The sequence below is a fragment of the Muntiacus reevesi genome, chromosome 22 (assembly GCF_963930625.1).
Source record: "Muntiacus reevesi chromosome 22, mMunRee1.1, whole genome shotgun sequence".
In the NCBI taxonomy this organism is placed as follows: Eukaryota; Metazoa; Chordata; class Mammalia; order Artiodactyla; family Cervidae; genus Muntiacus; species Muntiacus reevesi.
The window spans coordinates 15,851,453-15,868,436 of NC_089270.1; the positions used below are offsets into that span (position 1 = coordinate 15,851,453).

At 37.8% G+C, this 16,984-nt stretch overlaps 1 protein-coding gene across 5 annotated transcripts in view; it reads right to left on the minus strand.

Moving 5' to 3' along the window:
• ARHGAP24 (Rho GTPase activating protein 24) overlaps positions 1–16,984 on the minus strand; it is a 544,676-nt gene that overhangs the window by 75,446 nt on the left and 452,246 nt on the right. For all 5 annotated transcript variants that reach the window (XM_065914155.1, XM_065914159.1, XM_065914157.1 and 2 more), the window contains one exon: positions 238–360. In XM_065914155.1, the coding sequence (XP_065770227.1) occupies positions 238–360 (123 nt within the window). The remainder of the gene's footprint in view (positions 1–237; positions 361–16,984) is intronic.

Sequence of the window (16,984 nt, forward strand, 5' to 3'; positions counted from 1 at the left end):
GCCTGGTGGACTACAGTCCATGGGGTCTCAAAAGAATTGGACACCACTGAAGCTACTCAGCACACATGCAAGCATCTAGAAGCTACTTAGATATGTGTCTAAAAATAAAAAAGTAGCTTGCTTATTTTAACATTCATTCATATGAAAGTAGGAGCTGATAGTGACACTGGCTTGGGAAAAGGATGAACAAGTTTGGCCAACCTTTCCTGTTTTTCCATGATTTTAAAATATACTCACCTCCTCCAAATGGTCCCCAGATGACTCGGCGGATGGACTTGACCCAGTCTTCCATATCATTCTGGGTGCTCGCCATAAGGAGATAGCTCTCATGATTGGCTGTCATTCGATCTCGATCGCCTCCTGTAAAAAGACAGGAACAGTTACACATGAGTGTGTGCTCAGCCAAAGTTTCCTCATCAGCTGCCTCCGATGAATCCCTGAAACATAAACTGTACCTAATGCAGCTAGCACTAGGTTCTACCCAATGAATTGAAAATATTTACCATGGTTTCAGCATGGGGAAAAAAAAAGAATCTGCTTAAAAGGGAAAGGCTCTTATGTTTCCAAGAGAAAGCCAGCAAACAAATGTCATTCCCCAAACAAAGCCTAGCTTTTTGTCCTAGCAACAGCCCATAGGCCTGCATTAACTCATAATCCAGTCTATTCACTCTGCACTGCTGAATAAGGAAAAATGGCAGAAGCTAAATGAAAGATGCAGAAGTGGTCCACAGAGCCTGAGTTTTCATTCCAAGCAAGAGCTGAATGGGCTGCCTTTTCTTGGCACACACAAGGGAGGCCACCGGGACATCATGGTTGAGAACAAGAGTCCCCAGAGAGGGTAAGAGCCACACGTGAAAATCTGACCCAGAGGTTTCTCCTCTATTTTTCTCTGCTGGAAAGGGGAGCCTCTTCCCTTGATCACACTTTCAGGGGGACAAACAAAAGAACACAGAAGCCTGGCCAGTCACAATGGCCAAGTCAACATCCCAAATGGCCCTCCCACCTAAGAGTGAGCTTCAGGAAACCTCAGCAGTTAACTCCTTGCTTGTTGTTGTTCAGATGCTAAGTTGTGTTCTGACTCTTTGTGACCCCGTGAACGGCAGCATGTCAGGCTTTCCTGTCCTTCAATACCTCCTGGAGTTTGCTCAAACCCATGTCCACTGAGTTGGTGATGCTCTTCAACCATCTCATCCTCTTCGTCCCCTTCTCTTTCTGCTTTCAATCTTTCCCAGCATCAGGATCTTTCCCAGTGAGTTGGCTCTTCTCAGGTGTCCAAAGAATAGCTTCAGCTTCAGCATCAGTCCTTCCAATGACTATTCAGGGTTGCTGTCCTCTAGGATTGACTGGTTTGATCTCCTTGCCATCCAAGGGACCCTCAAGAGTATTCTCCAAACCACAGTTCAAAAGCATCAATTCTTTGGCTCTCAGCCTTCTTTATGGTCCAATTCTCACATCTGTATGTAACTACTTGCTTGTTGATTTCTCTTATTTCCTCCTCCCCATTCCAGAAACACAACACATACCCTTTAAAACCTGTATAATCTCTAAAATCAATCTTGAAATGCCAGTGGTCTCTGAAGCATTTATATGCTTAAAGGAGTATTTCTGAAAACAAAGTATCTGAGACTGCACTGCTTCACTCTCTTTACACATGACTAGCATTGTTCACAGAAGGAATAATTAAGAAAAAGGATCACTAAGTACTTAACTCTGAATTCTGATAATATGTCAGAATTCAATTTCTAAGGTGCTCAAACTATTTATGCACAATTTAATTTTCACTAAGTGCTGGAAAGGTGTAGCCTTGGCTTGGATGAATTCATACCCAGTGTTTTATTTAGGACATTGTTGTCATTTGTTTGTAAGTGATCAGAGCAGATACCCTGTTCTAATTCACAGCCCTTTAGTTCTGAGAGCAGGCTCTCACACCTTGCAATTGAAGGAGCTCAAAAACAGCTCCTTTATCAGGAGCTTGAGACTCCAATTTACAAGTCCCACCACTCCCTACTCTTTCACATCCAGCCTCATTTGCAAAGCTCTGAAAACTCTAGACCTTTGAGTTTATGTTCTCTGAAGTTTACACAAATGTCCTAGGTTGAGAAATATGTTTCTAGCATGATGCAAGTTAACAGAACAGGTGAGAGGTTAGAGAAATGAAATAACTTTAAGCCAATCAGTAGAAATGCCAGCATTAGTGTTTTACATTTCAATACAATGAATTAGGGGGTGGGGGGTGAGGGCCAACATCCAATCAGTTTCCTAAAGTTTACAAATCTCTTGAATAAACAAGAGGAGACTTTTCACTTTGAAGAGAACAACTCACTATTAGGGAAACAATGACCCTCTTACACTTCTAGGTCTATCCTAGGTTAATCCTCACTTTAAATTACTTGTATCTTTAAAAGTATAGGTTCAGGATATCAGAGAAAACCCTGCTGAAACCGCAATTCTATTTTCTATTAGCAGTGTATCTTCTGGGAAATCACATAGCTTCTGGAAACTCAGTATTTTTAGTCATGCTTTAGAAATAACAGTCACTAATAAATTTTTTTTTCGTGAAAGTCAAATGAAATGAAATTAAAATACTAGTACTGTTAGGCTGAATGAGAAATTCTGAAAATATTCATTCACTCTCATTTAACTGCCTTCTGTATCTACAAATTCCAAAAGGACATAGTACCTCTAATTTGACCTCAGAGATACACAACAAGTCGAGTACACTACTAAGGGCTTAGGAACAATTAGTCAACAATACACACACAGGAGGCTTTGTTTTTTAGAAGGCTGTCTTTCTTTGATACATAACAATGCACATTAAAATTGTATACTGTATTTGTAGGAAAATTTGCTAAGTCACTTCAGTCATGCCTGACTTTTGGGACCCCATGGACTGTAGCCCGCCAGGCTCTTCTGTCCATGGGCTTCTCCAAGCGAGAATACTGAAGTGGGTTGTCAAGCCCTTCTCCAGGGGATCTTCCCTGTAGGAAAATTTACCACACATTCATATGTATATGCATGCCTGTGTGATATAAGTAGCAGAAAGAACTAAATGACCAAAGAAAAATGCTTCATTTGGCATGGCGCAGTACTAAAACTTTATTCTGTATCTGATCCACTTATAAAAAATATTATCATTTTGAAGTAAAAATGTTTTAATTATTGTCTTTGCCTGGAGGATGCTTAGCAATCCAGACTGTAATATCCTGCTGTGTCACTCCCAACCCTGGCTGAGACAGTCCTAGTAATGAGAGTAAGCGACAGCCACTGGAGTGTGTTTCTGCCTGAAAGCAGGGAAAAAAGGAGAATGATAAGCGCCAATGGTCATTATCCCGACTTTTCATTTGATTCTCTATCTCTGCCAGTGATGCTGTGGGTCTGACCCTGAATCTCATTTTGACTGTCAATCACAGATACAAAATCCCACCTGTGAATTTCACCCATGGATATAGATCTTGATTCTTCAGTTGAATTAGCAGAAGAGGGGGAAGAAGATTTAGAAAGACTTTTTTCTATGGGTCTCAGTGGAAATAAAAGACTCATTGCTAAGAATGTAATTAAAACAATTGGAGACATTTAAATAGATATGAACTAAATTCTCTGCATTAAAGTTCACGTGACTTCTAACTGGAGAAGCCACCTGTTCCTAATTCCTAATCCTTCAGTTCTGAGAGTACTGTGTTCTGAGAGTACACAGTTCTGGTACTGTGCCTTGCAATTGCAACTCAAAGACAATTTATTAAATGTATGATTTGATAAATGAATAAGCTCAATGTTGACTTTCAAGGATTTGGATCAAGTTTCACTCTTAATGTTCCATTTAACTATTTAACCAAAAATTCTTTCAAAAGAGGAAATTTTAAAACGCAACCTTAAGATGTAACTATCACCAAAGTGATAGTATTATAGTCATCTTCAATCCACGTGTATGTGTATATTGGATAAATATTATAATATAACCAGTATACATTTTCCATTTGTAAACTCTGCTTGAACATAAATATCTATACAGAGCTATTTTTATTTTTTAAAATTACCTTTTAGATATTAACTTGGGTTGGTAGCAATGCTTTGGTGCTAGTGTTAACATTTCAAGCATTTGATTTTAAATTAACCAAGTAGGTCAAATAATTCATTTTTACTTGTTTATATGTAATTGAAAGTATGTGTACATTTCATTGGGATCTTCTGTATATTTGCATTTAATATGAAGTTTTTTCTTCCCCAAAATAAAATAATTGGCATGATTAACTTTTGCAAAAATTAAAAAGTAGATTAAGAAAAGCCTAATGAACTTAATAGATTAAGAAAAAGCTTAATGTAAAATTCAAGTGTGTGTGTGTGTGTGTGTGTGTGTGTGTGTGTGTTAGCTGCTCAGTCATATCCAACTCTTTGTGATCCCATGGACTGTAGCCCACCAGACTCCTCTGGGATTTTTTCCAGGAAAGAATACTGGAGTGGGCTGCCAATTCCTCCTCCAATGGATCTTCCCTACCCAGAGATAGAACCCACATCTCCTGTGTCTCTTGTATTAGGGATGGATTCTTTACCCCTGAGCCACGGGAGAAGCCCAAAGTAGATGTACAGTTAATTCAATAAAGAAATACAAATATTTACTACATGGAAACTTCAATTCCTCTTATAATGACAAAATAATAATTTAAAAGATAATACTTTTGATGAAAACCTCTGCAAAGATTTTGAATATTTAAGAGAAATATTGGGAATGGTATACCGAGATATACATGCTCACTGTAGATAGGAATATGGATAATATTCCTTATGATGAAATCACTAAAATAAGATTTTGAAGAATATTTATTAATATGAACTTTTAATACACAAGAGAATGTACACATTATATATATACATATGATATCTCTATTTTCATATAGATAGAAAGCCAGATAAATAAGATACTAGATTAATATACACAATAATTTTAATGATGATTATCTGTGAATACTAGGATTGGAAAATTTTTGCTCTATTTTGGTATTTTTCTGTATTTTCCAGATGTTCAGCCATGCGTTATTTTATAATATATACATTACTCCAGATGATATACCATATATTATTTTATCATCAGAAAGAAATTATTGTGAAGAAGAAGAGATAAGAATTGTATGTCATGAAAACATTAATCAGTAAAAATTCCAGGTGATTTGTGATTTGTAATTTGTAATTTGTGATTTGTGAAGGTAATTATGACTAACTTCATTCAGTGCTACTTAAAATTGTTCAATTTTGAATTTTCAGAATTCTCAGTATGTTAATTACCTATAACCTCTTCTCCCTCTTTCCCAAAATACATCCCTGAGTACATTCCCAAAAGAGGATTTGGACCAGCAGACCAGCATTGCTCAAAGTATAGGCTGCGTCATGTAACTAGGACTTTATCAGTAAAATAGACTGCTACCTTTCTTAAAGACTATATTTAAAGAAATATTTCACTGAATTTATTGTGTGGAAATTTCCAGAAGCAGTCACCAAGGTAGATTAGTTTCCCTTGGAGAATTAACTGTAAATTGTCAAAATTATGAACTTAAAAGCAAAATGATCAGAAGTGAAATATGTGTATCAGCTCAAGTAAACAAACTTTTAAAGATACACAGTGAACTACTTGTTTGGGTTTGAACTTTAAAACAACTTGCTCAAGGGAAACATTTGGGTTCAGTTTCCAAGCAGAGTTCATGGTACAGGCCTGAGGACATTTCAGTGAACAGCTCTGATACTGCTAATAATTTCAAGGGCAAAATGTTTCCTCATTCCCAATTACAAATCACTTTAAACTGAGACCTGTGTACTACCAATTTAATTAGAGCTTACAGAAAATATGTAAGTGTTTCAAGTAGGGTTATTAATTTTTATACATAGGACTTCAAGGTCTTAATTTTTTTTTTAAGGTCTTAATTTTTTAAGCATTATTTTCTTCAACACTTAGTCTGAGTCTTCAGTAGTAGTGGAACTCTAATGATAAATCACAAGATAAAAAGTAAATTCTGAATCACATCAGTGGAAAGTTACTGACATAGAAAAACATTTCTTCCCTTTTATGGAGAATGACATTTGGAAAACAACCAGTGTCCTGTGAACTACAAGCAACTAATTCTAGGTTTCTATGGATACAATCATCTCAATAAACAACAACAACAAAATAATAAAATAGCATGTAATTTACAAAATAAGGCCAGAGAACAAATTGGCCTCACATTCACTATCATTTTCATGTGTATTATAGAGACATTGTTCTCTGAAAATTAAGAGTTTTGGTATGCTTTACTAATCATAATTTTTACAAGTATTTTTTCCTTCCAAGTTGATTTCAAAAAATATCAGAGTGGTAAAATTTCAATGCATTTTGTCAACAGAAACTTTACATCAATCTTTAATGAGATTTTCAAAATTTTAGTACTCTTAAACAAGAAAACGAGAATCAATTAAAGGCCGAAGGCTGTACCATCACTCTGGAGTTTGCTGTCAGGACACAGCAAACACACAACTGAATGTCTTACATTATAATAAAACTAATGTGACATTTTAATTTCATCACTACTTTATAATACTGTTTTACATACTTCTTATACTCCTTACTAGATCATATTCTCTTTGGAAGAAGGAATCAGGCCATCACATATAGCTGCTTTATGTGTAAGCTGAAAACAGCTGTAAATGAACATTTATTAACCAACTATGATTGGTATTTATTATTTATGGTACATTTCTAAAATTTTCTAATAATATTTATAAATGATTTACTTTGAGAGTCTGTCTATACTTCGCTAGTTGTTGTTCAGTCATCAAGTCATGTCCAGCTTTTTGCAACCCCACAGACTGCAGCACACCAGGCTTCCCTGTCCTTCGCTGTCTCCTGGAATTTGCTCAAATTCATGTTCATTGAGTCAGTGATGATATCTAACCATCTCATCCTCTGTCATCCCCTTTTCCTTTTTGCTTTCAATCTTTCCCAGCATTAAGGTCTTTCCCGGTGAGTTGGCTCTTTGCATCAGGTGGCCAAAGTATTGGAGCTTCAGCTTTCCACTGAATATTCAGGGTTGATTTTTTTTTAGGATTGACTGGTTTGATCTTGCAGTCCAAGGGACTCTCAAGTGTCTTCAGCACCACGTTTTGAAAGTATCAATTCTTCAGCACTCAGCCTTCTTTATGGTCCAAATCTCACATCCATAGATGACTACTGGAGAAACCATAGCTTTGACTAAATGGACCTTTGTCAGTAAGGTGATGCCTCTGCTTTTTAAGACACTGTCTAGGTTTGTCATAGTTTTCCTTCCAAGAAGTAAGCATCTTTAATTTCATGACTACAATCACCATCTGCAGTGACTTAGAAGTCCAAGAAAATAAAATCTGTCATTGCTGCCACTTTTTCCCCTTTTATTTGCCGTGAGGTGATGGGACCAGATGCCATGGTCTTAGTTTTTTTTTTTTTTAATGTTGAGTTTTAACCCAGCTGTTTCACTCTCCTCCTTCACCTTCATCAAGAGGCTCTTAAGTTCCTTTTTGCTTTCTGTCATTAGGGAGGTGTCATCTATATATGTGAGGTTATTGATAGCTCTTCCTGCAATCTTGATTCCAGTTTGTGATTCATCCACCCTGGCATTTTGCATGATATACTCTGCATATAAGTTAAATAAGCAGGGTGACACTATATAGCCTTGACACACTCCTTTCCCAATTTGGAACCAGTTTGTTGTTCCATGTCTGGTTCTAGCTATTGCTTCTTGACCTGCATACAGGTTTCCCAGGAGGCAGGTAAGTTGGTCTGGTATTCCCATCTCTTTAAGAATCTTCCACAATTTGTTGTGTGGATACACAGTCAAAGGCTTTAGCATAGTCAATGAAGCAGAAGTAGATATTTTCCTGAAATTCCCTTGCTTTCTCTATGATCCAACAGATGTTGCAATTTGATCTCTGGTTCCTCTGCCTTTTATAAATCCAAAGTGTACATCTGGAAGTTCATGGTTCATGTACTGTTGAAGCCAAGTTTAAAAGATTTTGAGCATAAGCTTACTTGCATGTGAAATGAGTGCAATTGTCCAGTAGTTTGAAATTCTGTGACATTGTCCTTCTTTGGGATTGGAATGAATCCAGTCCTGTGGACACTGCTGAGTTTTCCAAATTTGCTGACAAATTGAGTACAATACTTTAACAGCATCATCTTTTAGGATTTTAAATAACTAGCTTGGAACTCCATCACCCACTAGCTTTGTCTGTAGTGTTTCCTAAGGCCTACTTGACTTCACACTCCAGGATGTTTGGCTCTAGGTGAGTGATCACACCATCATGGTTTTCCAGCTACAGATATAGAAAGCATTGACCTAAAAATTCTACACTGTACAAATGATTTCTGGTTACCTTTCTACAGGCTTCACTCTAAGAAATGTCCAAATATGTGACTATCAGAGCAAAAGTGATTCCTGGATCAAATTGCAAAGACAGATATGTGCTTATGAGGAACTACTGAAAAGTGGTTAAGAGTTAAGACAGAGAAGCCATATTCAAGTTCAGATTACTCACTGACTAGCTATAAAATCCTTCAGCTTTAACTGAGGGTGATGAGTACCTGCTTCTTGGCATTATTGTGAATTAATCGGATAAATAACCCACAAAATATGTTGTATGGTGCTTGGGACATAGAACACCCTGCTGCTGTAACTGCCATGTGTCATTGTACGCCTGTTTAGCCATGTTTGACTCTTTGTGACCCTATGGACTGTAGCCCGTTAGGCTCCTCTGTCCATAGGATTTCCCAGCAAGAATAAAGGAGTGGTTGCCATTTCCTTCTCCAGGGGATCTTCCCTGATCCAGGATTTGAACCTGCATCTCCTGTGTCTCTTGCACTGGCCGGCAGATTCTTTACCAACTGCACTACTTGGGAAGCCCCACTGCCATGTATAATTCGAACATAAAGTTTTTTGATAAATTAAATATTTATAATTTGAATCCTTTAAAATGCATGAAAGTAGCTTACTTTTGAAAAATATACATATATTCTGACTAAAGCTATGTCAAAGCTATGGTTTTTTTCCAGTAGTCATGTACAGATGTGAGAGTTGGACAATAAAAAAGGCTGAGCGCCGAAGAATTGATGCCTTCAGACTGTGGTGTTGGAGAAGACTCTTGAGAGTCCCTTGGACTGCAAGGAGATCAAACCAGTCAATCCTAAAGGAAATCAACCCTGAATAATTCACTAGAAGGACTAAAGCTGAAGCTGAAGCTCCAATACTTTGGCCACCTGATGCAAAGAACTGACTCATTGGAAAAGACCCTGATGAGGGAAAGACTGAAGGCAGGAGAAGAAGGGGATGATAGAGAATGAGATGGCTGGATGGCATCACCGACTCAGTGGACATGAGTTGAGCAGACTCCGGAGATGGTGAAGGACAGAGAAGCCTGGCATGCTGCAGTCCATGGGGTCACAAAGAGTCAGACATGACTGAGGACCTGAACAACAAAGCTATATATATATGTGTGTGTGTGTGTGTGTGTGTGTGTGTGTATACACACACATACACACATATATTTTCTGATTATACTTAAGGAAAGTCCTTTTATAGGAAAGTAACCATTGATTTATCTTCTAAGGAAATGTTGATTTTCATATTGGTCATGTTTTAAAAGTACAATTGTGATACATTTATTTTCAAATGATTAATTAAAATTTTAAAAACTTAAATAGACATAGTTCGTATTTCCACTAATTTTCCACATTTCTTGGAGTCATTCTTTCAAAAACCTACTATTTGTGCTGCGTACATTAACTATAAAAAGTGATACAATTTTTTACACTTTGGGTATCTGTTTTCCAGATTGCACTGAGCAGTCAATAGAAGCTCAATTTAAATCCAACGATATATTTTGACTCGTGTCAAAGATTCAGGATCTCGTCACTTCCTTCACAGTATCTAATTAAATTCTGCTGATGAAAACTTCTGAGAAATTAAACTAGAACATTTCCTTGGAAGAACCAAAATATGTAAACGTTTGCCTTTTAATTTAGCTTGGCTTACTTTGGGAGATAAATGAATTAAAAATCTTATCTGATTGACATAGAAGGCAGGCAACGCAACGAGAATAAATGACATGTATATTCGGATCAGAGTTACTCTGACAGTGGTGATACAGATGGAAGTGACAAATGAAAGCAAGTCCTGATGCCATAATCTACAAGTCGTAGCAAATGAAATGCCATTCACAGTTTACAAAGCAAGGCAGAAGAGAGGTTTTGCCTTGAATGAATCTAAAATGAAAAGTGTTGTTCAATAGGGAGGTCCCTTAACAGTATAATTAATGACTTTAATACTGGGGAATATTGGGAAATTTTGGAGAAAAGTTTTGGAGTTATATTGAATTTTATATTCCACATGAACAGAACAATAAACTTTTTATTGCAGCATTTCTCAAAGTGTAATGAAACTCGTATCTGTCCAAGAGAATAATAGGAAACAACTGAGGACTTGTTAGACATGCAAATACTTGGTCCCAAGCCCAGCTGAATGAGAAACAGTGGTGATGGGGCCCAGTGATCTGTATTTCAATGTGCTTGCCAGAAGATTTTGATGCACCATAAAGTTTAAAGAAATCAACCATGAATATTCACTGGAAGGACTGATACTGAAGCTGAAGAGCCAATGCTTTGGCCACCTGATGCAAAGAGCCGACTCATTGGAAAAGACCCTGATGCTGGGAAAGATGGAAAGCAAAAGAAGAAGGAGGCAGCAGAGGATGAGAGGGTTAGATGGCATCACCAGCTCAATGGAGATGAGTTTGAGCAAAGTCCAGGTGATAGTGGAGGACAGGGGAGCCTGGAGTGCTGTATTCCATGGGATTGCAAAGAGCCAGACATGACTTAGTGACTGAACAACATCAAGAGAATTTGCTATAACAGGCAGAACTTATAATTTTAGAATTGATGTGTCTCAACTGCATTCATTGTATTAGCTTGCACCCATGTCTTCCGCTTTCATCGACAGCCGTTAAGCCAGAAAGTGTTAAGCTTTAAAGCTATGAATCATATAACTTATCTAATTGCTTATTTGCATTGTAAATGATTAACACTCTGCAACTAGTTTTGCAAGGACCTGTCATTCAAGTTGGAATTACTGAGTCTATCAAATTTGTGGGCCTCATGCATTAAAGATACTATGCTTTTATCAGAGCAAACATTAGAGCATTTATTTTTGCACTTGAATACCGATTCATTATACCTCTTTCCTTGGTTCTCAGAGTCTGAAGAATGAAACAGAACATTGAATTTGGGGAGACATACCATTTCTGAAAATCTAGATTAGAAACATGAAAACATTTTTAAAATCCTCTCATCTTGTTGTTTAGTTGCTCAGTTGTGTCTGACTCTTTTGTGACCCCATGGACTGTAGCCACCAGGCTCCTCTGTCCATGGGATTCTCCAGGCAAGAATACTGGAGTGGGTTGCCATTTCATTCTCCAGGGGATCTTCCTGACCCAGGGATCCAACCCACATCTCTGCATCTCCTGCATTGCAGGGGGATTCTTTACCACTGAGCCACTGGGTAAGCACCGCTCCCCCCACCCAAATCCTCTCATACCCTACTGCTTTTATCATTTTTGAATAGCGCAAAAATGCAGGATAAATAATATAATGACAATTTCAAGGTAAATTACTTTTATCTCCTGATTTTACTTGGTTTCTACAACTACCTTGAAAAATAAAACAGAACATTCATTTATTTATTCACTTAATATTGATTGAGCACCTGTACGGTGTCACACTTCTGAGGATATAGCAGGGAGCAAAACAAAGGCTGGAATTCATGGGAAAGATCGGGCCTGAAGATACAGATTTGAAAGTCATCAAGGTGATAATATAAAAAGACATAGAACTGGATGAGGTCCCCAGGGAATACTGTAGCTCGACTAGAGCAAAAAAGTTCAAGTGAGCTCCAACTTTTAGAGATTAAGAAAAGGAATCAGATTGAGATGATGGGGAGAGAAACAAGAGAGGTTGAGTAAAGAAAGTTATCAGGTGAGTCAAATGTTGTTGAGGGCATTCAAGAAGATGAGGAGTTAAGTATAGACCACTCAATTAGGGGACGCAGGGGTCACAGATTAGACAGCATGGAGCTTATTAGTGACCTTGAAAGATCGACTAGGCCAACACAAATAAAATCATCATTGGAATGTGCTCATCAGATCATGGCAGAAATTGACATGTACAAACTGCTATATTTAAAATAGGTAACCAGAGAATTCTCTGGTTGTCCAGTGGTCAGAACTCCGGGCTTTCATTGCCAAGAAGCTGGGTTGAGTCTTTGATCAGGGAAATAAGATCCCACAACCCAGTGGTATGTCCATAAATAAATAAATAAAAACGAGATAACCAACAAGGACCTACTGTATGGCAGCACAGGGAACTCTGCTCACTATTCTGAAATAACCTAAATGGGAAAAGAATTTGAAAAAGAAAGTCCAGGTGGTGCAGTGGTAAAGAATCTGCCTGTCAGTGCAGGAGACACAACAGACATGGGTTTGATCCTTGGGTCAGGAAGATCTTCTGGAGAAGGAAATGGCAGTCCACTCCAGTATTCTTGCCTGGAGAATTCCATGGACAGAGGAGCCTGGTGGGCTACAGTCCATAGGGTCGCAAAGATTCGGACACGACTGAGGGAGTAACATCATGGGAGAGAGAAAACAGAAATGGCCAATGTAAACAAGACTTCGAGGCATTTTAATGTGTAGAGGAGCAGAGAAATAGGGGTGGTGATGGGTGAGCAGGGGAGTTGTGAGGATTAGAGGGATTTAAGAAGAGAAATACTTCAGAATATTATATTCTTACTGGAATTATTCACTGGAGAGGGAAAATTGATGATATAACAGAGGAGAGGTTTAAAGACTCATCTATATTTCTTTAAAGCTTTTCAAAATTTCTCATTGTCTGTAAGACAAACTCTAGGCCCATCCACGTTTCTACAAATCCCAACTTCATTCCTTTTAACGGCTGGACAACATTCTGTCGTATATTATGTTCCACACTGTCTTTATCCACTCATCTGTCCATGGACATTTAGGTTGCTCTCATGTCCAGCCTATTGTAAATAGTGCTGCAACGAACATGTACTGGGGTACATGTGTCCTTTTGAAGTATGGTTTTCTCAGAGTGTATGCCCAGTAGTGGGATTTCCGGGTCATATGATAGTTCTATTTTTGGTTTTTTAAGGAATTTCCATACTGTTCTCCATAGTGGCTGTACAGAGTGAAATAAGTCAGAAAGAGAAAAATAAATATGATATATTAATGCACATACATGGAATCTAGAAAAATGGTACAGAGGAACCTAACTGCAGGGCAGGAATAGAGATGCAGATATAGAGAACAGAGGTGTAGACACAGGGGTGGGAGGAGGAGTGGGGTGAGTTGGGAGATTGGGACCGACATATATACACTACCATGTAAAACAGATGAGTAATGGGACCTGCTTATAGCACAGGGAGCCCAGCTCGGTGCTCTGTGCTGACCTAGAGGGGTGGGATGGGGCAGCGGGGGTGGTGGGAAGGTGGTCCAAGAGGGAAGGGATATATGGACACAAATATCTGATTCACTTCATTGTACAGTGCAAACTAACAGAACATTGTAAAGTGACTACACTCCAAAAACAAAAAAAAATGAAAATGAAAATTTCTCACTCTCCTTAGAATCTTTAACAAGGTCTGAAAATTGATGTAATGCATTTCCCCCCAAAGTGTATTAATTTCAAAATATATAAAACATCTAGGAGAGAACCACTGAAAGAAAAAGAAGTGACAGAATAGCTGTTTTCCTCACATCTCTGCCTCAGAGCAGCATAAGGAGGGACTAAGGTTCTGTGGAAAAGTCATCTTTTAAAGTTAAATTTTACTATCTTTATTTGAACACAATTTTCAGTTTATTTGCTCAATAGGAAATTTCTGGCAACGTAATTGGGATAATATTCTTTATACTCTATTAGTTTTAATTGCCACAGATGCTAATTGCTCAACTTTACATAGCAGCAATTACATAAAATGTGTTTTGATATAAACAAAAGAATTGATATCTTAAAATGCTATGATGCATAACTCAAAATTAAATTATTTCACTCACCAAATGACAGCTAGTAATCATTGTGATAGTGTAAAATTAAGAATAACTCTTTGATTTAGGTTTCAATGTTGTTCTCTTAAGCAGCTAAAATTTACTTTCTGATCAGAAGAACTCAGCTGTACATTGTGCTTTATTTCCCACAGTTTATGAATCTTCTGTTTTCATGTATATATGTTTGGGAGGGTAAGATAAAAAATCTGTCTTAAGGATCTGGAATTTGAACCTAGGCTTTCAGGTAAAGACTCTATTTCATAGAGCACACATTTGTATAATGTGTCAAAAGCCTAAACAGACAAGATCATTGGTGTTCTGAAACTACTATCACTTCCACTGGCAAGGATACCTGGGAATAATTTCCTAACTCACTTGATATAAATACGTTGCTGCTTAGTCACTCAGTCATGTCCAACTCTTTGCGACCCCATGGACTGTAGCCCACCAGGCTCCTCTATCCATGGGATTCTCCAGGCAAGAATCCTGGAGTGGGTTGCTATTTCCTTCTCCAGGGAATCTTCCCGACCCAGGAACCGAACCCACATCTCCTGCCCTGCAGGCAGATTCTTTACCACTGAGCCATAAATATATTACACATTAATTCTATGATTTCCTTAAGTTTAAGCAGTTTCCACAATGAGTGGTGAAAAGACTCTGTATGTTCGCACAGTGTCTGGGGCTAGGGGTGTCACCTAATTGTCCCATTCTAATTACAAATAAATCCTTGACCCTACAGAAGGAGTAGGGATGGAAGGACACATATTGCTCCTAAACTGACTACAGACATAGGAGTTCGTATAAAGAATACTCTTCCATATCTGCTTCTTAATCCAAATTTAGAATGGCTAACACTATCAGAAGGGCTATGCAACATAGAATTTCATTTTTAGTTTTCATATTGGTGACACGAACACATTTTAGGATGATTTCTTTCAAAATAAACACATATGAATATACTCATAACTGCATTCAGGTTGATTATAGATCTATTCCTTAAAATTTAACTCCTTGCAGGCAAGACTTCATAGTAATTCAGTCTTACACATTTCAAAAAGTTGAATTTCCTTTCAAATTCTCTGGAATTAAAAATTTTCACTACTTATGATAGGCTGAAAGTGAAAGTTGCTCAGTCATGTCCTACTCTTTGCGACCCCATGGACTGTATAGTCTATGGAATTCTCCAGACCAAAGTACTGGAGTGGGTAGCCTTTCCCTTCTCCAGAGGATCTGCCCAACCCAGGGATCAAACCCAGGTCTCCCGCATTGCAGGTGGATTCTTTACCAGCTGAGCCACAAGGGAAACCCAAGATTACTGGAGTGGGTAGCCTATCCCTTCTCCAGCGGATCTTCCCAACCCAGGAATTGAACCAGGGTCTCCTGCATTGCAGGCGGATTCTTTACCAACTAAGCTATCAGAGGGAACCTATGATAGCTCAGGGCATCAGTTTTCAATATAATCAATATAAGGAGCATTACAATCAGGATTAATAAGTCAGGTAGGAAATTTTGTTATTAAAGGAAGGTTAGGATCACTTCAAAGTAAATCAATTGGTGAAGAGATGGTTTAAAGCCAAGTAGAGTATGTGCTGGCAGGATTTAACTAACTTCAGAATTTTTGAAAGAAAAATATTTATGGAATCTAAATGCTTAAATATAATAGGTTGTCAAGTATTCATTATCTACTTGGAAAGATTTTGGTAGATCTCTATGACTGCCTTGGGAGGTGACAGAAGTATTAATTACTAATGAGAATTAAATATATCGTACAGTTTAAAATGATACAGGGATTTCAAGTAGCATCTTTTGTTGTTGTTGAGTCTCTCAGTCATGTCCTGACTCTTTGACAATGTTTATTTAGAGAAATCTAATTTGTCAGATTCATGTTTATTGAGCTTTAAGCAAAACATATAAAAGTTATTTTTAATCATAACATAATTTACTAAATTTATATGTAAAATAGGAAAAACTGGAACTATAATTGAAGGCTCAGGGTTCTACATCTTTAATGAATGGAATACTGATCTAAATACAATTATTCTTCACTTGTAACTCACTTGATAAAGAATCTGCCTGCAATGAAGGAGACCCAGTTTCAATCCTTGGGTCGGGAAGATCCCCTGGAGAAGGAAATGGCAACCCACTCCAGGATTCTTGCCTGGAGAATCCCATGGACAGAAGAGCCTGGCGGGCTACAGTCCATGGGGTTGCAAGAGTCGGACATGACTTAGAAACTAAACCACCACCACAGAATTGAGGAGTGTTTGCCTAAGAAAAAGTAAAAGTGTTAGTCGCTCAGTCTTGTGTGAGTCTTTGTGACTCCATGAACGGTACCCTGCCAGGCTCTTCTGTCCCTGGAACTCTGCAGGCAAGAACACTGGAGTGAATAGCCGTTCCCTTCTCCAGGAGATCTTCCCGACCCAGGGATTGAACCTGGGACCTGCACTGCAGGTGGTTTCTTTACTCTCTGAGCCACCAGGGAAGCCCAGCACCCCTCTTAAATGATTTTTTTTTTAAAGTCTTGAGTGGACACTAATTTTAAAGCTCAGAAACACATCAAATCTATCTTATTAAAATAGTAAACTTCTTTCTTTTTACTCCAAATTAGATTGAATTTGGCTAATTATATCAGAATTATTATAGAAAGATTTCCTTGGGCTTTTTAAAAAGTCAATTTTACAATTTTCTATATCATTAAGTTAGTAAATGACTGAAAATCTGAAAGTCTCCCTTAAAACTATGGCTCCCATAACCATTTGCAAGCTGAAACATAAATATGGAGTCATATACTACTTATAACAAATGAGAACCATCTTGAAAGAACCATCATAAAGCCAAAAAAACTTAGAATATTTCAAGAATTCCTTCCTACTTCTCCAAA